Below are 27,479 nucleotides of genomic sequence, written 5' to 3'. Positions count from 1 at the left end.
CTACTATACGATTTATGTTAAAAAGGTCGTATTTATATTGAATACAAATTTAATGTTAGAAATATAATTATTTGCGATATTAAAAATTGACACATGCTTGCTGCAAGATTTAAAAATGTGTTCGTTATATAGTGTAGTAGAAGTAACATACGTTATCAGTGAAAACTAACTATGATTAAATATAATATTTCTCTTTGAACACTCTTCAGCCACGTGATTGATGACGTCACCTGATAGATTGCAATCAATCATGTAAAGGTACCTCAGCTCAGGACACATATGGAGAAATGAAGACATTGAATTAACATCAATGTTGTGAAGGTTATTACCAGAGATATCGAGAGTATCTAATGCTAATTGAACTTGCTTGAGAGAGCATTCTGTACCCAAGTGATCGATGACGTCACCTGATAGATTGCAATCCCTCATGCCAAGCTGCCACAGCCTAGGACACATAATGAGTAATGAAGACATTGAATTAATATCAATGTTGTGAAGGTTATTACCAGAGATAGAGAGATACTCTAATGCTAATTGAACTTGTTTGAGAGAACATTCTGTACCCAAGTGATTGATGACGTCACCTGATAGATTGCAATCCATCATGTCAAGCCACCCCAGCTTAGGAGACATAATGAGAAATGAAGACATTGAATTAACATCAATGTTGTGAAGGTTATTACCAGAGATATCGAGATATTCTAATGGTAATTGAACTTGTTTGAGAGAACATTCTGATACAAAGTCATGAAATACATCACGTGATAGATTCCGAATCCTAACATAGTAACATTTAGCTTCAATGCCTAAAATATGTGCAATAACTCTTCCCTTTCGCTCCAATGCCATCTTACTACAAAAGTCACGGACACTATCACCATCATATTGCATACAATACAATTGCATAATTAGACGTATAAAATGCCCATCACATTGTACACCTGGACTAATGTGATCAATAAACATTCTTATAGAGGTAGATATATCATCCAAATGATTATTTATTTCTAAATCTTTGCTTGTCATGTAATTAATTAATTCATTTACCACAGCATCTCTATGTTGTTTTTTAACAAAGTTTAAATTTCTCGGCAGATAGCGATATGTTGACAAACGATCTGTAACCCAGTGCTTGAGGAAACCGCCAGCTTTATCACCAAGGAAACCAATTGCAAACTCTCTCGCTCTGTATAAATGCTCACTCTCTCCTATCACCTCCCACTCATCATCATCCAATGGTGTAAGTAATGTTCGTACATCTGAGCACTCATTCTCCATACCATCCTTTTCACCAAATTTGCACAAGTAAAATCCCACCAATGACTCTACTATCAACTTGTGAGGAGGCATAAAAATTTTATTAAATTTAGATTTTGAAGTTGGTGCTTCTTCATAAACAAACCCGAGTTTTAAGGCCATATCAACCATATCTTTGTTCGAATGTTCAGTCAAATCTGTTTTGTTTATTGAAAGTTGGTTTACTTTTAAGCTATCGTACATAAATTTCCCTAATAAAATCATAGCATTTACATACTTCACTGGTGTTTTTTCAAAATCAGAAATCTTTGTTATGTTTTCTCGTTTGTTGAACTGATTTAAAATACTACGAAATAGTTCTTTAAATAGGTCAGATTTATCTTCGGGGAGACTTTGATTATCTTCCCACAATATACAGAGTGAAAGAAGTAGCATCGGGTTTTTGCACATTGCATACGCTTCAGGATGTTTGCAATCCTCCTCCGACGACGACGACTCATAAGTGTCAATATCTAACTCTTGTCTAAGGGATTTTCCCAATTGTTGTTTTTCAAAATAATCAAAATGTTTGTCAATATACTTTCCTATGCTCTCGTTGTTAAACCCATTAACTCTTACATGTACGTCACATGTTTTTACGAATTCATCTATGTTTTCTGATCGTGAAGTAAGTATCACAGTACTGTTTTTTAAGTTGTTCTTTTTGAAAAGACTAAGTACGCTTGGATTATTAAACCTTAATTCATCTAACCCATCTAGTAGCAGTACAACTTTATCGTCATGTTTCTTTATGAATTTCTTAATTAATCGTGGATCATTTGGGAGATCTGTATCTAAATTGAAATCTGTCATATCAATTTGCTTTACAAATAAATCAAAGATGTTTTCATCTTTATCTAAATCCCGTACACTTAAAAGAAATACAATTTTACCTTCAAATGATTTAATTGATTGAGTAGCCGTAGCCCAGTTGTATGATAAATGCCTTAATAAGGTAGTTTTACCTATCCCACCCTCGCCATCTATAAGAGCTCTACATCCAGGTGTGGAACTGATAACATCTACCACTTCTGTTAATGTTGTTGGTTTGCTTCCATTATTCTTTTTAGCTTCTTTGCGTAGTTCCAAATCAGTGAACATCTGCGAAATGTCAACACTGTATCTATCACGCATTGTTGCTGGTGTAAATATACTGGCCTGAATACACAATTCCCTTTGTCTTTGAACCAGATATTCTTCAATTTTGTCTAGATGCGAAGAAAAATGGCAAAAACAATATTTAGTAAATTAAATTTTATTTAATAAGAGCCTTGCAATTTCTAATACTGTAATACAATAGGTAGTACTGGAGCCGCGCCGAAGTAGTAACCGAGTAAATAATATAGAGGGCGACAAACACAATTTATTATCAATCAGAAAGAAAACTCGGTTGAACGACTGGTGGTCGCCAGCATATTGTAACAACCGTTTCAATGTAGAGCAATCCACCGCTTATATTATGGTAAAACCTAATGTGACGTGCTAATGTGGTCATTGATGATGAAAGCTGATTTTTATACATTCACTTTTACGACATTAGCTTTGTAACACGCATGTATTCACTTTTTTGTAGGTGAAATAAAAAAGTATTACAAATACTACTAGTATAACAAATTAAAGACTTTTTAGGCATCTCAGTACAACTTTTTTTCTTAATACGAAAGCAATAACAAATAACAGAAATAATATAAATTGCGTTCAAAGTGATAGTGTTGACAATTAATTTTAATAGGAAAAGTTAAAACTGTAAATAAATTTTCTTTTATTCAAAATTGAAATCATGCACTCGTGTACAAATAATTTAATTTAAAACCTTGTCATTTATCCTAAATTAAAACTAACTGGTAATATCGGGGAGCTGCTGTTGTAAACACGCGTTTGCAATATTAAATGTATTGATTTTACGTATTCTATTCTTTGGTTTTTCGTGAAAAGAGAATACACCACCACTGCGTGTGACATGTTTTTTATTTATAATTATTATTAGGTTAAAGGGTTACGTAAGATGTTTATGATTGAAACTGAATTAACAATTATCTACGTCATAATCACATTTATTTATGATTATCCTCAATTTTATGCCAATTGGCATACACAATTGTGCATTTATAGGCCTTAATGCTGTATCCATGAAAATAAAAGGGATTATAGAAGGCGGCAAACAGAATATAGCATTAATTTTAACAATGTTATTTGAACTAAGATGATTGTAACTACAGTACATGAAATATTACGGTGAATTACTATTTTTGAATTTGATTACAAAATCTCATCAATTGTTTTACGAAGACATTTTATCAAATTAACTATTATTAAATGAGCAAAATTAAAGTAAGACTATGTGATTTTATCATTCATTCAATCTTTTATCTCGGAATCTCTGGTCCATAGAAAGTAAAATTACATATAAATGAATTAAAAATTTAAAAAAATAGACCGTACTAATTACTACTACTTATCTCATATTTGTAATGCTTTAAGAATGTTTGATTGTTACAGAAATGTAGTACGAGGCCAAGTATACACCTTCAAATTTGCCAATGTATATATATATATTATTGTTGTTTATTTTTTCGCCCGTATCAGAAACTTTAATCACACACTTGATGGTTAATGAAGTTATTGTTGCAACTTTCGGTTTTTCTTTGAATTGTAGCGCAGGCGGAAATATAGAGGGCGGCAAACACAATTTTTAATTCATCTAAATTGATAAAACATATTATTTAGGGCCTACTCTGAAATCTAACTTTTTAGAAGACCTATTTTTATTTGTATTCAGTAAACAAACTTTGTAATGCGGATTAGAATTAAGCTTATTGGATCTCAAAGAATAAGAATATGTGTAATACGAGTCTTACTTATTATGATGTTAACAACATATCGTTTTTAAAACAATGAAGCTTCTTAATTATTATATCGTTCTCTGTGTGGGTCAGGATTGGAAATAAACATCAAAAAGGATTTTGTTTAAATACTGTATTATTATTCTGAATGCAACTAACCTGTTTCTGATTTATCCTCTTTTGGCATTCCTTGTCCTTCATTACTACTGGTTGCCACTTGCCCTATTTTAATAACAGAATAATAAGAAACAAAATGAAATACTTATTTTACCTAAAAAACTACCGATGGGGAGCAAAATTATACGGTTCATTATTAGTAACTGACCTGTTTCTGATTTAAATCTTTTTCGCATTCCTTGTTCTTCATTATTACTACAAGTCGCCACTCGTCCTGTAATAATCAAATAATAATAATACGAAAAACAAATTAAAGACAATTATTATTATTTTACCTAAATAACTACCGATTGGGAGCAAAATTATACGGTTCATTATTAGTAACTGACCTGTTTCTGATTTAAATCTTTTTCGCATTCCCTGATCTTCATTACTACGTCTGGTCGCCACTTGCCCTGTAATAAATGACAGGACAAAACATGAATTTAGGCTACAATGATATTCTATACTGGTAATTCTTTAAAAATTAATTAATGTTTCTTTAGCTTTTCGCACTAACTTACCTTCAGCCAGAAGTGTTACTCTTGATTCCAGTCCAACTTGTCTTAAATTGCTAATGAATTCTTCAATTTTTTCTTCACAGATTATTCGTCTCTCTTCCAAATCCAGAATCATACTCCAGGCATCTTTGTAATTCTTTAACGCACTACCATTGTACAATGCATCGATTCTGTCCACATCAGCCTGTCTAAGTCCATTTCCGAATGCTACAATTTGTAATCGATATCGAGTGAACTTAGTAATTTCTTGAACTTCAAGAAAAGAATGTTTGAGACGATCTATGACACCAAACTGTTCAGTTACTTTTATTGTATCGTCTAGCAATGTACGATTTTCTGAACTTAAACGTCCATTTGTCCTTAATTCCTGTAGTAAATGTATCGTTTTGGTGGCGCTGTCTATGTTCGTTACTGCAATCAAATCTTGGTACAAAACTTTCAGCCTTGTGACGAGATTACGTTCATCATACCAAGTTGAAAAATGTACTAAATCCAGATCAAAATCTATGAAATGGTGGAAACAGAACAATTTAAAAAGGTGTATTATTATTTATAGCAACACAAGGATTACTGTATATAATCATATATGTAAAGCGGACCAATCTTTTTTTATGTCGGTACTTATTATACTAATATGTTTATAATATTGTAGTCTTTAAAAGTGAATACATTATCAGTGTACCTGTTGCCATTTTTTTTAATTTCTGTCTTCAATTCTGAAAAATAAGTGTTAAATCGGATCATAATTCACAATTATATCTAAATATATATCTGATCGTTTCATATAGGCCTACTAAGTTCAATGTAACGATAAGATCAATGATTGAACTGTCTACAGTTTGTTTATAGTCAATAAGTGTGGAGCATCCGGGCAATTTATATAATGTTCTTTGTGTCTTGCTACCCGCGCGTACTTTAGGATTGGCCAGGACAGGTTGGGCATCAGTGACAAACTGAACACGTGTGAGTAACACGCGTACTTTAGGATTGGCCAGGACAGGTTGACCATCAGTGACAAACTGAACACGTGTGAGTAACACGCGTACTTTAGGATTAAACAGGACAGGTTGACCATCAGTGACAAACTGAACACGTGTGAGTAACACGCGTACTTTAGGATTAAACAGGACAGGTTGACCATCAGTGACAAACTGAACACGTGAGTAACACGCGTACTTTAGGATTGGACAGGACACAGGTTGACCATCAGTGACAAACTGAACACGTGAGTAACACGCGTACTTTAGGATTGGACAGGACAGGTTGGGCATCAGTGACAAACTGAACACAAAGTAACTTCACACATTAATGGAATATTAGTCAAAATTACAAGTATATAATTATCTTATAATATGATATTGTTTATTGTGATGGCATTCTTCTGTTACTCAGAGAAACTCGCTGTTTGTTGACGACTGTGTGGTACACAGAATAGTACGTTCAGTGATATTAACAAGACATTTACCACAACCCACACTCTCCTCCAAATAACCATGAAAGCAAAATTATGCCTACATTCTCATATTATTGTTTTGCAAATAAATGTTCCGAACAAATTAAATTGAAATTGTAAACTTAAGACAGGACTGTAACTGGAGTAGCAGCAACTGCGCCACTCCCTTTGACGTCAACTACTGTATAATTAGTGCAAACTTACAATTGGCTTAAGACTGGACTTTAACTGGATCTCGTATCTGGACTATCAATATAAACCGATACAGTTAAATGTGACGATTTGTAGCAGCAACTGCGCCACTCCCTTTGACGTCAACTACGGTGTAATTAGTGTAAACTTACAAATTAGCTTAAGACTGGACTGTAACTGGATCTCGTATCTGAACTATCAATATACCGATACAGTTAAATGTGACGATTTGTAGCAGCAACTGCGCCACTCCCTTTGACGTCAACTACTGTGTAATTAGTGTAAACTTACAAATTAGCTTAAGACTGGACTGTAACTGGATCTCGTATCTGAACTATCAATATACCGATACAGTTAAATGTGACGATTTGTAGCAGCAACTGCGCCACTCCCTTTGACGTCAACTACTGTTTAATTAGTGTAAACTTACAAATTAGCTTAAGACTGGACTGTAACTGGATCTCGTATCTGAACTATCAATATACCGATACAGTTAAATGTGACGATTTGTACCACCAACTGCGCCACTCCCTTTGACGTCAACTTCTGTGTAATTATTATTCATAATCTGGTATATGTATGCTGTATTGACTTTGGCCGTGACGTCACAAAAACTTTTCCACGGTCCAACTGTCTTTCTGTTGAAACATCAATGTACACGATTATATCGTCGTCGTACGACGTCTATAAATATTCAATTCAAAATTCCATATAAAGTATTTTTAGAAAATTACCAGCTAAAATCTTTTTAAATAATATTCAAAAACTGCAAAATGAATGTTATGGAAACACCTAAAGGGAATTGGTTTAAACACAATTCACATTTTTGTATAAATATAGACGGCAATAAATGTTTTAATATTTGTACTATATCTAATCATTTTAATAACTATTTTTGTAATATTGCTTCTGATCTGGTATCTGAACTACATTTGTGCAATAATTCATATACTGACTCTAAATTTATTTAATCATTTTACACCTCTTATATCTATTTTTTTTTAATTTTTTTTTTTTTTTAGCTTTTTAATTTTTACTAACAAATATCTTTTTATTAATATTATAATCATAACAATAAATATTTAAAAAATATATATAAAGTAATATTTATCGCATAATATACAGTCTAGGATAATTAAATGATATACAAAACCATTACACCCAACTACTATCTTCATCTCCTTATACGGAACATCATTTGAATAATAGAACAAGAACAAGTCACACATCTACACATAACCAAACATCGTATACTTTACTCTAACAATAATTCAATCTTCTATCGACTACTGTAAAGCCGAAGTATAGTCGTTATCTCGGGACCGTTCTATGGCCACCACCAGGTAGGCTTACTTCATCAAGGCAGGGAGGTATAATACCTCCCTGATCAAGGCTTCTATGAATGGATGACGAGTTAGGCGCAGGAACGCTAGTAGACCAAACCCAGACTCCAGTACCGTTTTGATTACGAGCAATCGGGAAATTACCTCATGACGTTGTATTGATAACACTTTACCCCAACATTACAATGTACTCACAGGGCAGTATTTTAGGCCCGCTCCTTTATATTTGTTATATTATCGATATGTCTATTTGTATTGATAATGATTGCAAACTATTATTATATGCCAATGACAGTGCCTTATTGGTGGCTCATTGTGATCCATTATACATTTCACATTAACTAGGTCATGGTATGGAATTATGTTACAAGTGGTAGTTCAAAATAAGTTGTCCATGCACCCACAAAAATGCATTTTGTTGAAAGAAAAGTTTAAAATATTGAGAATTTCAAAATCACTTTTATAATGATATATCCTTAGTCATGATTCCATAAGCACCTTGGTTTACAAATTGATAACTGTATTTCAAATGAAGAATACTTTACATGTATTATGAAAAAAGCAAATTCGACCACCAAATTTAAATTTCTGTACAACAGGTAGGCTAGTAGGAAACTTTTATGCTCTGCATTAATTAATTCAGTGTATACAGACTGGTATTCTGGTATAACGTCATTCCTTCAAAATAAACTCCAGGTAACATTGACCCTAGGGCACACATTGGCCCTAGGGCACACATTGACCCTAGGGCACACATTGCCCCTAGGTCACACACTGCCCCTAGGGCACACATTGCCCCCTGGGGCACACATTGCCCCTAGGGCACACATTGTCCCCTAAGGCACACATTGCCCCTAGTGCACACATTTTCCCTAGGGCACACATTGTCCCTAGGGCACACATTGTCCCTAGGGCACACATTGTCCCCTAAGGCACACATTGTCCCTAGGGCACACATTGCTCCTAGGGCACACATTGTCCCCTAAGGCACACATTGTCCCTAGGGCACACATTGTCCCTAGGGCACACATTGCCCCTAGGGCACACATTGTCCCCTAAGGCACACATTGCCCCTAGGGCACACATTGCTCCTAGGGCACACATTGTCCCTAGGGCACACATTGTCCCTAGGGCACACATTGCCCCTAGGGCACACATTGTCCCCTAAGGCACACATTGCCCCTAGGGCACACATTGCCCCTAGGGCACACATTGCCCCTAGGGCGCACATTGACCCTAGGGCACACACTGTCCCTAGGGCACACATTGCCCCTAGGGCACACATTGCCCCTAGGGCACACATTGTCCCCTAAGGCACACATTGCCCCTAGGGCACACATTGCTCCTAGGGCACACATTGCCCCTAGGGCACACATTGTCCCCTAGGGCACACACTGCCCCTAGGGCACACATTGCCCCTAGGGCACACATTGCCCCTGGGCACACATTGCCCCTAGGGCACACATTGGTCACGAACAGCTAAAAGCTGTTGGTTACCGTATCTGAACATAAACAACAGAGTTAAATTTCTAAGATAGACTTCAGATATTGGTCCACGCCTATAAGATATACCATGATGTAGATTCCACTTTTTTAGCAGACAATTTTACAAATATTTCTAAACAACAACATATGTACTGTACGAGGAAATTAATGAACATTTTGTAATTCCTAATATAAAAGTGTTAGCTTCGAAAATATTTTATTATCATACTATTAACGATTGGAATAATCTTCCATTAAACATAAAAGGTATAAAAACACCCAATGAGTATAAAAGTGTTAAAAAGCTTTATGTTAGTAATGTGCATAGCCAGACTGATGTATTGTGAACTGTTGTTATATTTTTGTGAATGTTTCTATGTTTTTGTTATAAGGACCCCATTGGATAGCTTAGCTCTATGGGTATAATCCTTGGTATGTTGATTAAAACAAACAAATGTAGCCGTCCGACTTCTACTAATATTAAAATTGCAATTTGTGATTTTTCTGGTAGATATATTGATGATTTTACCCAAACACACTTATACAAATATAAATTGCAAAAGAACTATCAATTATTCCAATATTCATTTGGAAGCAACTGCACCCTTTTAGGTCAATTTTAATATCACATTCACATGCCGCTATTGACTTTGGCCGTGACGTCACAAAAGCTGTTCCACAGTTTAGTGCAGGTCTTTCTGTGTAGAAGCACAATAGGATTACTGAAGTCTATACTTATTCACTCAAAATTACACAGAAACTATTTTTAGAAAACACACAGAACCCTCGGTTTAAATGTATAAGAGGATAAATACATGTAATAGAATTTTTAAATAAAATTTTTGCTTCTGAAAATAACTGACGTTTCGATCAATATTAAGCTTTTATCGTCCCATCCATAAATATTATGATCGTCCTTAGGAGGAGTGAGGAGTTTGTTTTCTCAGAGGACGATCATCAAAGTAAATTAGGCCTATTGATTGAAACGTCGAGAAACTCAATTCATTCATTTCAGAACTAATTGGAGATGTACTGCAAACTTTATATAAACATTTGATTTCTCATGCAAACCTTCAAACAATTCTCATATTCTTCCATTGTCTTTCTTTGTCCAGTCGGCATTCATCATTTTTATACCTTTTACATATTTTTGCTATAGTGTTTTTATGCTATGCTGATGCATCTTTGTACCGTCCTCATGATGACTCAGCATTATCGCATCTCACTGTGCCGAAAATATTACAAAACAATTGTTGTTGCATTTTATTTAATGCTGGTAGAAAAAAAAATAAACGAATTGGGTTATATTTTGACACATCGACATAGTGAGGAAAAATTAAATTGGTAAAATAAATTATTTTTCAAAAACTAGTACGGTCTCATGTTGTCCGTTGAAGGCGCTCTTTAGTTTCTATAGAGCAGGTGGTTAATGGTTTGGTATCAATCCACACAGCGCGGCCTTTATGAATAATAATTAATATAAAAGGTGTAGGAGGCCTAAGCCGTTTGTAGTTTCTTCTAAGACACACACAACTTAGGTAAGCTAGGTGTTTATAGTTTGTTTCTGTTTTGGTATTACGCTAGACTCTACTGGTGCCTGTCTGGCACCTACTACAATATGAACACATCAATATCCCTCCACCACAGCAGCCAGCCACCACACTTTTCTCCCTTTTCTAGCCCACAAAAACTGGAGAGTCAGAGGAGTGTGAATTCTAACTAGCCTAGTTTATTAGTAGCCTACTACTATCTAGGCCTGGCCCTACCTAGATGACCTCAATGTCTGATCTGAATTTTCCTCGCAAATGTAAATTATAGTGTTCTCAAAAAATTTCATCTGGTTTCAAACGCAAATGTAAATGCGTGACCAAGGCTACTGAAAGTAGCTAAAACCATGGAGTAAAGAATAACACGTAGCAAGTAAGTACTTGTCAACTGGTTTAACCAAAAAGTTAACATTTACCGTATTTAATAAATTATAGTGAATGCACAATGAAGAATGGCCAGTTGATATAGACATTTCACATTCTGATTTTAGCGCAACTAGGCCTACTGCATGCTGTATATTATTACGTTTCTGGTTTCTTTTTTAGAATGAGTGCAAGAATGTTCTTACTGATAGACAACAAGCATTCAAGAATACGTCAGAGTAAAGAGAAAACTTAATTCAGTTGGCAAATGTGTTTGTCTTCATTTTTACACGTCCAAAAGCAATTAATAATAATTATCTTGTTAATACAATATATCAGTTATATATATTTGTTTTTCAATGATTGAAAATTAGTGGAAGAAAGTTGTGTTATTATCTTTGTCAGATTAGTAATTTCAGGAATTATCCTGATTATTTTATCTTTCTGCTTTCAACAAGAGCTGGTGGGTTAAGCATCAACTTGACAACAGCTGACACAGTCATTATATATGACAGTGATTGGGTAAGTTAAATAAATAATTAATACATTTTATTACAGCGTGGTCAATAATCTGCCATACAATTTACACACAGAGTGTCATATGTAAAGAAGTATTTGTGCTGAGTGAAGTTGAGCCTAACCTAAATTGATTCTACCCAGCTTATACTTCACATGCCAACTTAAGTCTGTTCTTAACCTAGTCTTACCTACCACTTTCACTGTTTGGAACACACCATCATGTTTATAGAAATCCCAATATGTTTGTAAGGAATCTATAGCAGTACAACTTAGCCTCCAACTTGATACAAGCTATTTAAATTATAAGGTGGTAAGATAAATTGTTTGATTTGTATTCAACTATGTTTATTTTAGAGAACTAAAGACGTACCAATCTGCCAACAGACTTCTACTTACTGGTACCCCACTTCAAAACAACCTGTCTGAGTTGTGGTCTATGCTAAACTTCTTACTACCAGAAGTGTTTGATGATCTACAAACGTAAGTATTAATTTTTATCAATTTGGATCCGGTCCTGCTCCAGTTGAGTTTCGCAACAGATTGTTCGTCATACAGCATTAGTTACCTTTTGTTTTCATGATGCGTCATGCAGTTACATAAGATTGGCACGTGGCGTGTTGTGAAAACAAAATGCAACACAATTTTTATTTTCCGGAGCAGGTGTGAAAGGCAAACATGTCAATCACTGCCCACCAAACAATTTCCCTCTGTATAAGAACAAAACTGATGTTTTCCTTTATATTATTTTTCAGGTTTGAATCCTGGTTTGATTTTAATTCCTTTACAAGTCATGAAGATGAAAAAGCCATTGTAGCGAAGGAGAGAGAACAACATGTTATATCCATGATGCACCAGGTACTACCAACAAATCAGTTAACAGTTTCTTAGATCAAAAACGAAGGGAACGGTAATTGCTCCGTCTATCAGACCGAACGTTAAATTGACCAATTATAGTTCCTATTAGAATGGTGCGTCGTGAAAACAAAACAAAATGCGACATGATTTTTATTTTCCGGAGCAGGTGTGAAAGGCAAACATGTCAATCACTGCCCACCAAACAATTTCTCTGTATAAGAACAAAACTGATGTGGATATAAATATTCTTTATTTTATTTTTCAGGTTTGAATCCTGGTTTGATTTTAATTCATTTTCAAGTCACGAAGATGAAGAAGCCATTGTAGCTAAGGAGAGACAACAACATGTTATATCCATGATGCACCAGGTACTGCCAACAAATCAGTTAACAGTTTCTTAAATCAAAAACGAAGGGAACGGTAATTAACAGAGCAAGACGTCATAAACTTTGCTCCGTCTATCGGACCGAACGTTAAATCAACCAATTATAGTCCCGATGAGAACGGAACAGATTATACTGAGCTTTAATGCATGCACAGATTAATGTTGATATTTTCTGTGGGTAATTTTATTCTGTATTAAAACTGTTGGTATCTTATAGATTCTTACGCCATTTTTATTACGACGCTTAAAGACAGATGTTGACCTGACAATACCTCCAAAGAAAGAGATCATTGTAAACGCACCAATGACGAGTATTCAACAAGAAATCTACGCATCAACTCTAGACAGGTCAATTATTGATAAGGTCAAACCCAAGGTAAGAACAGTGCATCATGTGCCATGGCTCTGTTATAATCAACCTAGCTGCCTACAAGCCAGAGTATCTAGGGTTAGTTAACATGAAATTAGAAACACCTGCTAAAATAAATGAGACGTGATTCTGCAGCTGAGAAATTGCAGTAAGAATTAGCCAATGATTGGTTGATAACTAAAAGTTAAAAAATCGAGTCCTGAGTGCCACACTTTCTATAGTTTGTTTAGGTGCCTTAGGTTATTAAGTTCCAAACTATTGAAACGTATATAAAAAGAATGTTGTTGTCACCTGCCATCCTTTTGTTCCACAGAAAAAAGAAGAGGTAACATTGACCCCAAAAGGTCGACCCAATAGAGGATGCTCTAAAAAGGTTGACTACTCCATTGTATTTAATGAAAATGAGGAATCTGATGATGTTGAAGATTGGTACAAAAAGATTAGAGACACATTTGCCAAGTGAGTTTACAATAGTTGTAGTAGAGAAGTCTAGGCATGAGTACCAAAAAGTTAAGATTGAATGGGAAAAATATTTTGTTGTAATCAGGTGGCATGGGGTTTTAGGTGGGTGTCTTGTTGAAATTCGTCTTTGTAGTATGGTGTTGGTTAGTGTTATATCTTATAATATCCTGTAGTCTGAACAGATGCTTAGCACCTATTTTGTAAGAGGGTGTCCCTGTCCACCTCCACCAGTACAACATCCATGAGTACATTACTTTATACCCCTTTTATTATTTATTTCAGAGAACCAACTGCACCAGGTGAGACCCCGTCAAATACAGAATCAGTAGTTAATATTAAACTTCAAAACATTGTAATGCAACTAAGAAAATGCTGTAACCATCCTTACCTACTGGAATATCCCCTTGACCCGGTCACGCAACAGTTCAAAGTTGACGAGGATCTTGTCAAGTCATGCGGAAAGCTTTTAGTGTTGGAGAGAATGTTACCTGAACTAAAGAAACGTGGACACAAGGTATCAATCTTAAATATTCATGTTAGTTTAAAAGAATGTAATAAGTTAATGAAATTGGCAATTGGTTTATAAAAACATCTGAATTATATGTCTGTCTGTCTGTAGGTCCTAATCTTTTCCCAGATGACCTCAATGTCTGATATGTTTGTTTGTAGGTCCTTGTCTTTTCCCAAATGACCTCAATGTCTGATATGTTTGTCTGTTTGTAGGTCCTCATCTTTCCCCAGATGACCTCAATGTCTGATATGTTTGTCTGTAGGTCCTCATCTTTCCCCAGATGACCTCAATTTCTGATATGTCTGTCTGTCTGTAGGTCCTCATCTTTTCCCAGATGACCTCAATGTCTGATATGTTTGTCTGTTTGTAGGTCCTCATCTTTCCCCAGATGACCTCAATGTCTGATCTGTTTGTCTGTCTGTAGGTCCTCATCTTTCCCCAGATGACCTCAATGTCTGATCTGTTTGGCTGTAGGTCCTCATCTTTTCCCAGATGACATCAATGTCTGATATGTTTGTCTGTCTGTCTGTAGGTCCTCATCTTTTCCCAGATGACCTCAATGTCTGATATGTTTGTCTGTTTGTAGGTCCTCATCTTTCCCCAGATGACCTCAATGTCTGATCTGTTTGGCTGTAGGTCCTCATCTTTTCCCAGATGACATCAATGTCTGATATGCTTGTCTGTTTGTCTGTAGGTCCTCATCTTTTCCCAGATGACCTCAATGCTTGACATACTTGAAGATTACTGCCACTTAAGAAACCACAACTACTGTCGTCTAGATGGCAGCATGGCTTTTGTTGAGAGACAACAACAGGTAAGCACCCGCATGGAGAAGATGAAGAAATTTAGAATTATTTGGAAGAACTTGTAAATATAAATGATACTGAATTAAGTTGATACACCCATTCTGATTTTAGCAACTACTGCTGTATTACGTTAATTAGTATTATGAATGTTTTTACTGAAAAAAGATGGAAAATGTGTTTGTCTTAATTTTTACCAAATGTCCACCTAATGATAATTATCTTTAATATCAGTTGATTGTAGCAGCCACAAATCATGTTTGTTTGTCTCAATTATTCAAAATTAGTGGAAGAAGGTTGTGTTATTATCTTTCTCAGATTAGTAATTTTAGCAATGATCCTGATTATTTCATCTTTCTGCTTTCAACAAGAGCTGGTGGGTTAGGTATCAACTTGACAACAGCTGACACAGTCATTATATATGACAGTGATTGGGTAAGTTAAATAAATAATTACCTACGCCAAGGAGGTTATATTTTCACCACTGTAGTGTGTGTTTGTGTGTGTCTCTGTGAAAAGCCTGGAGGCCACAGTTTTCATCCGATTCTCCCCAAATTTGGCCACAATGATCTATGCCCAAAAGCTCGGACTTTGAGGGGAAAAACTAACAAAAAAACTATTTTACTGCCTAGAGACCACATTTTTATCTGATTCTCCCCAAACTTAGCCACAATGATCAATGACTCATGATATAATTGTGGTTAAATTTTGAAGGGTCAGGGTCAAAGATCAATGTCCACAAAAACACCTCAGCGGGAATTGAACCAGCGATCTCAACTGTGAGAGGCTTGATACATAACCATTACACCAAACTCTCATCCACAACTTTGTAGTGTGCAGTTTATTAATGTTTTACACTATTTACACGTAGAACTAATAAAAAATATATATATATATTTTCCGGGGAATTTTACAGTAGGCGGAGGTTTGTACTCTCGAAGTACCCTCTAGTTACTACATTTTATTACAGCGTGAACAATAATCTGCCATACGATTTACACACAGAGTGCAATATGCTTTTTTGCTGCGCACTTTTTGCACTCGAGTGCATGATAGTGAAAAAATAAAGAGCGCACATGTGACTCATTTCAGCGCGTCTGATTGGCTACATCCCTTAACCCATGTTATAATAATTAGTCACAAGCTTGTGGTGTAAATTTTGTTTTAGTGTAGTAACTTTCAATACATTGTAAAGTAGCATTTAAAGTTATATTATAGAATCCACAGTCAGATCTACAAGCCCAAGATAGATGCCACAGAATTGGTCAAGAAAAGCCAGTGATTGTGTACAGGTTAGTGACCATTAACACCATTGACCAGAAGATAGTGGAGAGAGCAGCTGCAAAGAGGAAGCTGGAGAAGATGGTCATTCATCAAGGTCAGTTTTGTCTTTCACACCTCCCTAAAAACCCTCCTGAACAATAAACGCCCGGGGCGTTTTATTCAAATAAATACGTTAAATTAATCATATTGTTTTATACACTTCTACAGTAGTATGCAAACTTCTAGGCATTGATTGTTCTCATTCATTTAAAAAATTCATTATCTTATTTTGTTCTTTAGGTAAATTCAAAGGCAGTAAAACTATGGTGAGAGACTCAAAAGCTGTGATGGATCCCATGGAACTACTAAAAGTGTTACGCTCCACTGATCACTCTGGCATTATCAAAAACTGTAAAGAACAAGTCATCAGCGACGCCGATCTTGAGCTCCTATTGGATCGCAGCGACCTTGTTGGGAATAACGCGGGAAAGAAATTGAAACCAGTAAAGAAAAATGAAGCGTTTAAGGTTCTGGAATCCTGCGATGAGAATGTCATGGAGTTAAAGATCTCAGCTAGAGAAGGATAACTCACCTGTCTTCAACAATCTATTGCAAGTTTGATCTCTGCATATTCATTCAATTCTCCATCAAGATATCCACATCAAATCCATGGCTCCTGGCTTTAAATTTACTACAGTACTGGGTTCACATACTGTATACCCAATATTGCACAAATTGAAATCTGGGATTGTTAATGGTATTTATGACATTTATTTCTATGCAAGTAGTTACTGTTGTTTTCTGCACAGGTTAGGTTTAAACTATTGTTAACACCAAGTGTTATTACAAGTCAGCACAGTGTTCAGGTTTAAACTATTGTTAACACCAAGTGTTATTACAAGTCAGCACAGTGTTCAGGTTTAAACTATTGTTAACACCAAGTGTTATTACAAGTCAGCACAGTGTTCAGGTTTAAACTATTGTTAGCACCAAGTGTTATTACAAGTCAGCACAGTGTTCAGGTTTAAACTATTGTTAGCACCAAGTGTTATTACAAGTCAGCACAGTGTTCAGGTTTAAACTATTGTTAACACCAAGTGTTATTACAAGTCAGCACAGTGTTCAGGTTTAAACTATTGTTAACACCAAGTGTTATTACAAGTCAGCACAGTGTTCAGGTTTAAACTATTGTTAACACCAAGTGTTATTACAAGTCAACACAGTGTTCAGGTTTAAACTATTGTTAACACCAAGTGTTATTACAAGTCCGCACAGTGTTCAGGTTTAAACTATTGTTAACACCAAGTGTTATTACAAGTCAGCACAGTGTTCAGGTTTAAACTATTGTTAACACCAAGTGCTATTACAAGTCAGCACAGTGTTCAGGTTTAAACTATTAATATTAACACCAAGTGTTATTACTCTTACAACAAAAAGAAAATCAAAGACTGTAGACAAATATAATTATTCCAATCTATATATTTATTTTATACAGAATTATATTTCACTATTTCTACATCAAAAAATATATTTAAAAACACACCAATCAAACTAAATGCAAAAATCATTGATATCAAACTATATTATATAATGTTATCATTGTTTGATTTTTGTAATTTTTAGTTTTACAAATTCTACTACAACTTTGTTCTGTTGTTGTTACTGTGCCAAAGACATCTTATAATGTGTTTATTTGTATTTCTAATTACGTTTTCATTTAATAAAACTGCTTTTGATAACAAATTGCGTTTCATCATTATGTTCATGTTATACAATATACCAAGTAAAAAACATTGCATTATTATAAAAGAATAATTTTCATTAAACAGCTGTTAATAATTATTACTTCCGTTGCTAGTGTGCCGCGTGCGGAAGTACGCGCGCGCGCTCCGTCGATGAAGGTAAAGTATGTCAAAATAAAATGTTTAAAAACATTTTATAATGTTTTAGATTATCATATTGATTTAATCTACTATACGATTTATATATAAAAGGTCGTTTTTATATTGAATACAAATTTAATGTTAGAAATGCAATTATTTGCGATAATAAAAATTGACACCTGCTTGCTGCGACATTTAAAAATATGTCTGTTATAGTAGAAGTAACATACGTTATCAGGGAAAACTAACGATGATAAAATCTAATATTTCTTATTGAACACTTTTCAGACACGTGATGAATGTCGTCAGCTGATAGATTGCAATCAATCATGTCAAGCCACCACAGCTTAGGACACATAATGAGTAATGAAGAAAATGTATTAACATCAATGTTGTGAAGTTTACTATCAGAGATAGTGAGACCACCTAATACTAATTGAACTTGTTTGAGAGAACATTCTGATACAAAGTCATTAAATACATCACGTGATAGATTCCGAATCCTAACATAGTAACATTTACCTTCAATGCCTAAAATGTGTGCAATAACTCTTCCCTTTCGCTCCAATGCCATCTTACTACAAAAGACATTGACACTATCACCACCATATTGCATACAATCCAATTGCATAATTAGACGTATGAAATGCCCATCACATTGTACACCTGGACTAATGTAATCAATAAACATTCTTATGGAGGTAGATATATCATCCAAATGATTATTTATTTCTAAATCTTTGCTTGTCATGTGATTAATTAATTCATTTACCACATCATCTTTATGTTCTTTTTTAACAAAGTTTAAATTTTCCGGCAGATAGCGATATGTTGACAAACGATTTGTAACCCAGTGCTTGAGGAAACCGCCAGCTTTATCACCAAGGAAACCAATTGCAAACTCTGTTGCTGTGTATAAATGCCAACTCTCTCGTATCACCGGTGCTCGTATCACCTCCCACTCATCATCATCCAATGGTGTAAGTAATGTTCGTACATCTGAGCACTCATTCTCGACAATACCTTCGCTTTCACATAATTTGTAAAGTAAAATCCCACCAATGACTCTACTATCAATTTGTGAGGAGGCATAAAAATGTTATCAAATTTAGATTTTGAAATTGGCGCTTCTTCGTAAACAAACCCGAGCTTTAAGGCCATATCAACCATATCTTTGTTCGAATGTTCAGTCAAATCCGTTTTGTTGATTGAAAGTTGGTTTACTTTTAAGCTATCATACATACATTTCCCTAATAAAACCATAGCATTTACGTACTTCACTGGTGTTTTTTCAAAATCAGAAATCTTTGGTTCATTTTCTTGTTTGATACACTGATTTAAAATACTACGAAATAGTTCTTTAAAGAGGTCAGTTTTATCTTCGGGGAGACTTTGATTATCTTCCCACAAAATACAGAGTGAAAGAAGTAGCATCGGGTTTTTGCACATTGCATACGCTTCAAGATGTTTTAGCTCTTGCTCTCGCTCTCTTAAGTGCGGCATTCTAACACGCTGCATCAACGTAAACCTAACTATTTCAAGACGCGTGTCAATATCCAATTCCTTTCTAAGGGATTCTCCTAATTGTGGTTTTTCAAAAAACTGAAAGTATTTTTCAATATACTCTCCTATGCTCTCGTCATTAAATCCCTTAACCCTTACATGTACGTCACTCTCTTTTACGAATTCATCTATGTTTTCTAACCGTGAAGTAAGTATCACGGTACTTTCTTCTAGGTTGTTCTTTTTGAAAAGACTAATTACGCTTGGATTATTAAATCGCAATTCATCTAATCCGTCTAATAAAAGTACAAGTGTATCGTCATGGGTTATTAGAAAATCTTGAATTAACTCTGAATTTCGTGGAAGTTTTGTGTGCCTATTAAAATCTTTCATATCAATTTCCTTTACAATCATATCCAAGATGTCGTCATCTTGTTCTAAATCTCTTAAACTTAAAAGAAATACAATTTTACCTTGAAATGCTTTAATTGATAGACCAGTAGCCCAGTTGTATGATAAATGCCTTAATATAGTAGATTTACCTATCCCACCCTCCCCTTCAATAAGAGCTCTACATCCAGGTGTGGAGCTGATAACATCTACCACTTTTGTTAATGTTGTTGGTTTGCTTCCTTTATTGTTTTCACGTTCTTTCAGTAGTTCCATATCGGTAAACATCTGTGAAATGTCAACTGTGTATCTACCACGCATTGTTGCTGGTGTAAATATACTGGCCTGGCTACACAATTTCTTTTGTCTTTGAAGCAGATATTCTTCAATCTTTTCTAAATGCCAAGAAAAATGCCAAGAAAAATGGCAAAAACAATATTTAGTAAAATAAATTTACTTTATTTAATAAGGGCCTTGCAATAGTAATACAATAAGTAGTGCTGGAGCCGCGCCAAAGTGGTAAACCAAGTAAATAATATAGAGGGCGACAAACACAATTTATTATCAATCAGAAAGAAAACTGGTCTGGTGGTGGTCGCCAGCAAATCGTAACAACCGTTAATGTAGAGCCATCCACCGCTCCAGCTAATGGTCATTGATGATGGCCGCTTATAGGAAGAAAGCAAGGCGGTCGCTTTTTTTTAAACAAAGGTTCAATTTTGTAAAAAAAAATATAATAATTTTATGCTGTCGATAAAACTACTTAGCGTGAGGCAATTTGATCGTTTCTCCATTGACTTTTGATTGTTCTACATAAGCTGTGTGTGTTTCTACTAGCTGGAAGTTTTACTAAAGCTGATTTCTCTACATTCACTGTTTACGACATTAGCGTTGTAACACGCATGTATTCATATTTTTGTAGGTGAAATAATAAATGAGTTGTACAGTAGTATAACAAATTAAATATTTTCTCAATCTCAGTACAACTTTTGTTCTTAATACGAAAGCAATAAAAAATAACAGAAATAATAGAAATTGCGGTAAAAGTGATAGATTTAACATTTAATTTTAATAGGGAAAGTTAAAATTGTAAATAAATTTGCTTTTATTGAAAATTGAAATATTGCACGCGTGTACGAATTAATATAATTTGAAACCTTGCCATTTATCCTCAATTAAAATTAACTGGTAATTATCGTGGAGCTGCTGTTTGAAACACACGTTTGCAATATTAAGTATAATTGATTTTACATATTCTATTCTTTTGTCTTTCGTGAAAAGAGTTAAATGATACACGACCCAGGGTGTGACATGTTTTTTTTTTTTAATACCATGCATGTATGTTATTAGGTTAAAATGCTATTTGTTTCGTAAGATGTTTATGATTGAAACTGAATTCACAATTCTCTACGTCATAATCACATTTATTTATGATTATCCTCAATTTTATGCCAAATGGCATTATACAATTGTGCATTTATAGGCCTTAATGCTGTATCCATGAAAATCAAAGGGATTATAGAGGGCGGCATACATAATATATCATTAATCAGAACGAAACTTTAAACAATGTTATTTGAACTAAGATTGTAACTACAGTACATAAAATGTTACGGTGAATTACTATTTTTGAATTTGATTACAAAATCTCATCAATTGTTTTACGAAGACATTTTATCAAATTAATTATTATTAAATTAGCAAAATTAAAGTAAGACGATGTGATTTTATCATTCATTCAATCTTTTATCTCGGAATCTCTTGTCCATAGAAAGTAAAATTGCATATAAATGAATTAAAAGTAAAAAAATAGACCGTACTAATTACTACTACTCATCTCATATTTTTATTGCTTTAAGTATCGCCAGTATCAGAAACTTTAATCACACACTTGATGGTTAATGAAGTTATTGTTGCAACTTTTGTTTTTTCATTGAATTGTAGCGCAGGTGGAAATATAGAGGGCGGCAAACACAAGTTTTAATCAATCCGAACTGATAAAACATAATATTTAGGGCCTACTCTGAAAATCTAACTTTTTAGTAGACCTATTTTATTTGTATTCAGTAAACAAACTTTGTAATGCGGATTAGAATTAAGCTTATTGGATCTCTAAGAATAATAATAATGTGAAATACGAGTCTTACTTATTATGATGTTAACAACATTTCGTTTTTAAAACAATGAAGCTTCCTAATTATTACATCGTTCTACATGTGGTCTATAATTTGAATTCATCAAAAAGAATTTTGTTTAAATATTATTATTCTGAAGAAACTAACCTGTTTCTGATTTATCCTCTTTTCGCATTCCTTGTCCTTCATAACTACTGGTTGCCACTTGTCCTATTTTAATAACAGAATAATAAGAAAAAAATGAACAGACAATTATTTTACCTAAAAAACTATCGATCGGAGAGCAAAAGTATACGGTAAATTATTAGTAACTAACCTGTTTCTGATTTAAATCTTTTTCGCATTCCTTGTTCTTGTTCATTATATCTACAAGTCGCCACTCGTCCTGTAATAATCAAATAATAATACGAAAAACAAATTAAAGACAATTATTATTTTACCTAAAAAACTACTGATTGGGAGCAAAATATCCGGTACATTATTAGTATCTAATTATCTAATCTGTTTCTGATTTAACTTCTTTTCACATTCCTTGTTCTTCATTACTTATGGTCGCCACTTCCACTGTTTAATAAATGACAGTTAAAAAACCTAAATTTACAATGAATGTTTTATACATCAAATAATTCATTATTGGGAGCATTAATTCAACATAAATTATGTTTCATTCAAATATAACATAACATAACAGAATATTTATGTTCATAATATGCACCTTTATTTGAACTCAGACTTCACATGGATGTTATTTTGTTTAATTAATTGGGAACGATAAAGATGAGGAAATCTGTGAGAATGAGAAAAAGTCTTTCATTTAATTAATTTGAAACGGTTAATTATTAGAAACAATAGCCTGACAATTAACTGACATTACAGAGAAAATTACTGAAAAATAACAATGCTATCACAGAGCTACTTCATCCACCAGGTACATTCTCTCATACAACAAACGCCCTCACAAGCTGTAGTACTATAGTCCAATACATTCTAACTCAATACCGTACGCAACGGGTTTTTAAATAATATTGTGTAATATTAAATATTTAAAAACCCTTTTTATAATTTATAACTAATGAAGTTCGTTAAATTAAATACACTTTTCAAAATATTACGTAATTAATTAGGTTCTATTGAAATCAAATGGCCTCAAGTAAGTGTATTATGCATAATAATGTGGCGATCTACCTTTTAGAAAACTTTGTGCATGTTGGTTTATAAGCTTTGCAAAAGTGTCACGGTCGTCTTGTGAATTCAAGCGTCCGGCTTTCTCAATTTGATATACAACATCCCATATGTTGTTATAGTTGTAGTCACTCAGTGTGTAGAAATCAATAACCGTCTTCAAATCATCCTTGTCAGTGTTAGTTAGCACATTAAACATTGCTCTGCGATATGCTGTTAATCCTACACCTGCTGTATCGCTACTTTGGATAGTGTTCTTATATGTGTTTATGCGTTTTGTTGCTGAGGCCATCTTGGTTACTTCAGCAATGTCCGACAACAGCTTCACATCAGTTTTGGAAATCAATCCACGGTCAGTCAGTTGATTAAATAAATCTGGGGCTGATTTTTCATCAAGAGTTCCAATGGGTAAAATACCAAATAGAAGCATTCTCAGCCATCGCATCTTTACACCAGGATAGTGTTCACTTAGTTCTCTCAGAAATGTTTGGAATTCTACATCTTGTTCATCCATTTTAAATCTGTTAAATAATAAAACAAAATTCTTATTTTGCAATCTGAATAAATTTAATTTTATCGAATTTCCTTCTTATCATCTTACTGATTTAGCAACCTCAATAGCATGCTAGTTTTTAAACAAATCTTTTTTTAAAAGTAAAGATATTAAAATTTGCCTTCGAGATGCCATCTTCGACTAACCCACTCGAACAGAAAGCTTTAGATTATACCAGGAAGAGTGAATGAGTTCCTTAATAACTTACTAAATTGTAATGTCATTCTTACCTATTATACCAGGAAGAGTGAATGAGTTCCTTAAAGATGTATTGTCCCTTGAAACACAAAAAAATGAAGGTCAAAATATTCTAAATTTAAATTGGCCATATCAAAGTAATATTAAAGTTATTCACTTTAAGTCGAAAATTCGAGTCAAAAACAACAATTTTACGTAATTAAAAGCTAAATTAATTTGATTACATTTCGTCTGGAAAATCGTCGCGAGCGAAAGTAAACAAAGATTTCAAACCACGAGTATACATTATGCATGATGCTAATTAGGATTGTTTACAACTCTTAACGGTTGAGAAGGTGTTTTCACACAGATCGCGAGGAAGTTTTATGAGTATGCATACAGAGTAGCCAAATAAGCGCGTTGCATTATGAGGTATGTTTTGATTGAAAACTTTGACTGGAAGTCAAAGTTATTTTTTTAACAAAAAAACGTCTGTATTTCAGTTAAATGATTTTTTTTTTGACTAATTTTTGGTGAAAGTTAATAACTATTATGATACTTCAAAATGACCCACTTTTTTTCGAAATCTTTTATTTTTTATTTTTTTGGAATTTGACAAAGGGACAATACATCTTTAATAACTTACTCAATTGTAATGTCACTATTCCCTATTATACCAGGAAGAGTGAATGAGTTCCTTAATAACTTACTCAATTGTAATGTCACTATTCCCTATTCATACATTGAATTGTACACAATGTCAGAATGTTATTAATAAACATAATAGACCATTATTTGATTAAAAAATTGTTTTATAGAAAATGCTCACATTGTATGTTTTATTTGGTTCGACCAATGTCAAAAGTCATTTGATTTCACACAGTTCATTAAACCAGTACCAATGTCAAAAGTCATTTGATTTCACACAGAGTTCATTAAACCAGTACCAATGTCAAAAGTCATTTGATTTCACACAGTTCATTAAACCAGTACATTTGTTTTTTCATAGGTGAGTTTTAAATATGTAAAACGCGTTAGTCATGGCGTGTGTTCATAGTCTAGATACGTTTATTTATTTTATTTATTTATTTGGAATTACACCTTTAGATCGGTGGCACACTTAGCACAAAGGTGCATCCTTCACAATATAAAATATAACAATTAACAGAAAAGTAAAAAAAGGCAAAAGCAATTATCAACCCCTATCCTACCCAACCCCCGACCCCCCTCCCCCACCCCAATTTACATCGATACATACAGTAGATCATTACTTTACACAAATGAATACAAAACAAGATATAGTAAAAGTGTATTAGATAAAATAAACTGATAAACACAGCTTATTACGAAAAAACCCACCAACCCCCTCCTTCCCCCCCCCCCCTCCACTTTTTTCAATTTACCTAATGTAGCAATGTAGATAACATAGTTATTGAGTCATGGAATTCAATGAATCATTTCGAAATTTCCATGCTTGTTTTAGGTATCTTTTACAAACGTATGAACAGCTTATAACAATGAAGTTAAACAATTGAGTAGAACACCATAACGTTGATATTGATAGCAATGCTTCTTTTGTTGTTGAGCCCAAAGGTTGCAAACAAATAGAAATATAAACATTGATTGCCAATGGTGCAACGCATTTACTACAAAGCCGACTCTTTTAAGATTGTCAATGGTTCAACGCATTACTACATTTGGGTAAAAATTATTCATTGAATAATCAACTCCTATACGAGTAATGTATTACATTAACAGTTGGTTTTCATACTGTTAGTTTAAATAAAGTAGGCCTAAACCAAAAAAAAAGAGCGTAGTTCATTATTTTATTTGAAATAACCTGTGATAGGTTTGTCACACGGAAGTGAGCCCTCTAGAGGTAAAAGGAGACATTTGGAGTACTGTAGTTTGTATAATGGTACACTAAAATAAAGTTTAATGCATACCTACGGAAGCTTAAAGTGACCACCAATTTATGCATACCTACGGAAGCTTAAAGTTACCACCAATTTATGCATACCTACGGAAGCTTAAAGTTACCACCAATTTATGCATACCTACGGAAGCTTAAAGTTACCACCAATTTATGCATACCTACGGAAGCTTAAAGTTACCACCAATTTATGCATACCTACAGAAGCTTAAAGTTACCACCAATTTATGCATACCTACGGAAGCTTAAAGTTACCACCAATTTATGCATACCTACGGAAGCTTAAAGTTACCACCAATTTATGCATACCTACGGAAGCTTAAAGTTACCACCAATTTATGCATACCTACGGAAGCTTAAAGTGACCATCAATTTATGCATACCTACGGAAGCATAAAGTGATCGTCAATTTATACAACCGGCTGCAAACAGGCAAGTTCAAACATCATAAAATTGCCAAGATAAATATCATGGAATTCCGCCATTCCAAATTGATTCATTTTTGTTTTCGTTTTCGAGACTCGAAAAACGTCAATTATCTTGCACAATTAACAATACTGTCCTGCTACATTTAAGATTATGATTAGGTTCGCCAATTACTGGCAGAGAACTCGTTGTTTGTTGACGATTAGTGTGTGGCACACAGAATAGTACGTTCAGTGATATTAACAAGACATTTACCACAACCCACACTCTCCTCCAAATAACCATGGAAGCATAACCATCAGAATTATACTTCTCTTATTCTTGTTCCGAACTATATTAATGAAATATTGTAAACTTACAAATTGGTTTAAGACAGGACTGTAACTGGATCTCGTATCTGGACTATCAATATACCGATACAGTTAAATGTGACGATTTGTAGCAGCAACTGCACCACTCCCTTTGACGTCAACTACTGTATAATTAGTGTAAACTTACAAATTGGCTTAAGACTGGACTGTAACTGGATCTCGTATCTGGACTATCAATATATCGATACAGTTAAATGTGACGATTTGTAGCAGCAACTGCACCACTCCCTTTGACGTCAACTACTGTGTAATTATTGTTAATAATCCACGTATATGTACGTCACAAAAGCTGTTCCACGGTTTAGTGCAGGTCTTTCTGTAGAAGCACAATAGGATTACTGAAGTCTATACTTATTCACTCAAAATTACACAGATACTATTTTTAGAAAAACACACAGAACCCTCGGTTTAAATGTATAAGAGGATAAATACATGTAATAGAATTTTTAAATAAAACGTTTGCTTCTGAAAATAACTGACGTTTCGATCAATATTAAGCTTTTATCGTCCCATCCATAAATATTATGATCGTCCTTAGGAGTGAGGAGTTTTTTTTCTC

General features: G+C 34.1%; 3 protein-coding genes across 3 annotated transcripts; 1 reads left to right on the top strand and 2 right to left on the bottom strand.

Moving 5' to 3' along the window:
* Positions 1-165: 165 nt before the first annotated feature.
* LOC144835665 (uncharacterized) lies at positions 166-23,248 on the bottom strand. The gene is made up of 4 exons (XM_078690737.1): positions 22,994-23,248; positions 4,465-4,530; positions 4,299-4,361; positions 166-2,504 (listed from the first exon to the last, which is right to left on the bottom strand). Exons 2-4 carry the CDS (start codon positions 4,490-4,492, stop codon positions 166-168), a joined length of 2,430 nt encoding a protein of 809 aa, XP_078546863.1. The 5' UTR covers positions 4,493-4,530; positions 22,994-23,248.
* Positions 11,708-18,092, top strand: LOC144835664 (lymphoid-specific helicase-like). Its single transcript, XM_078690735.1, has 10 exons — positions 11,708-11,721; positions 12,073-12,198; positions 12,471-12,573; positions 13,176-13,334; positions 13,642-13,787; positions 14,073-14,304; positions 14,996-15,115; positions 15,423-15,539; positions 16,323-16,482; positions 16,668-18,092. Exons 1-10 carry the CDS (start codon positions 11,708-11,710, stop codon positions 16,952-16,954), a joined length of 1,464 nt encoding a protein of 487 aa, XP_078546861.1. The 3' UTR covers positions 16,955-18,092.
* On the bottom strand, positions 17,886-27,056 carry LOC144834822 (uncharacterized). The gene is made up of 5 exons (XM_078689777.1): positions 26,909-27,056; positions 23,464-23,981; positions 22,595-22,663; positions 22,426-22,488; positions 17,886-20,538 (listed from the first exon to the last, which is right to left on the bottom strand). The coding sequence occupies exons 2-5, from the start codon at positions 23,972-23,974 to the stop codon at positions 19,202-19,204; spliced, it is 1,980 nt and encodes a 659-aa protein (XP_078545903.1). The 5' UTR covers positions 23,975-23,981; positions 26,909-27,056; the 3' UTR covers positions 17,886-19,201.
* Positions 27,057-27,479: the final 423 nt, after the last annotated feature.

Source organism: Antedon bifida, chromosome 2 (assembly GCF_963402885.1).
Source record: "Antedon bifida chromosome 2, ecAntBifi1.1, whole genome shotgun sequence".
NCBI classification, from domain to species: domain Eukaryota; kingdom Metazoa; phylum Echinodermata; class Crinoidea; order Comatulida; family Antedonidae; genus Antedon; species Antedon bifida.
The sequence above is the reverse complement of the archived record's forward strand: the minus strand, read 5'-3'. Positions and strand labels throughout refer to the sequence as shown.

Excerpts from the sequence above, each read along its gene's own strand:
- LOC144835664 (XM_078690735.1), top strand. Across the intron at positions 13,788-14,072 it reads ATTAGAGACACATTTGCCAA|AGAACCAACTGCACCAGGTG; the intron begins GTGAGTTTACAA and ends TATTTATTTCAG. Across the intron at positions 15,116-15,422 it reads TTGTTGAGAGACAACAACAG|ATTAGTAATTTTAGCAATGA; the intron begins GTAAGCACCCGC and ends TATCTTTCTCAG.
- LOC144835665 (XM_078690737.1), bottom strand. The coding sequence starts at position 4,492 with ATGCGAAAAAGATTTAAATCAGAAACAG. Across the intron at positions 4,362-4,464 it reads AAGATTTAAATCAGAAACAG|GGCAAGTGGCAACCAGTAGT; the intron begins GTCAGTTACTAA and ends TTATTAAAATAG. Across the intron at positions 2,505-4,298 it reads AGAGGATAAATCAGAAACAG|ACAAAATTGAAGAATATCTG; the intron begins GTTAGTTGCATT and ends CTTCGCATCTAG.
- LOC144834822 (XM_078689777.1), bottom strand. The coding sequence starts at position 23,974 with ATGGATGAACAAGATGTAGAATTCCAAACATTTCTGAGAGAACTAAGT. Across the intron at positions 22,489-22,594 it reads AAGATTTAAATCAGAAACAG|GACAAGTGGCAACCAGTAGT; the intron begins GTTAGTTACTAA and ends TTATTAAAATAG. Across the intron at positions 20,539-22,425 it reads AGAGGATAAATCAGAAACAG|AAAAGATTGAAGAATATCTG; the intron begins GTTAGTTTCTTC and ends CTTGGCATTTAG.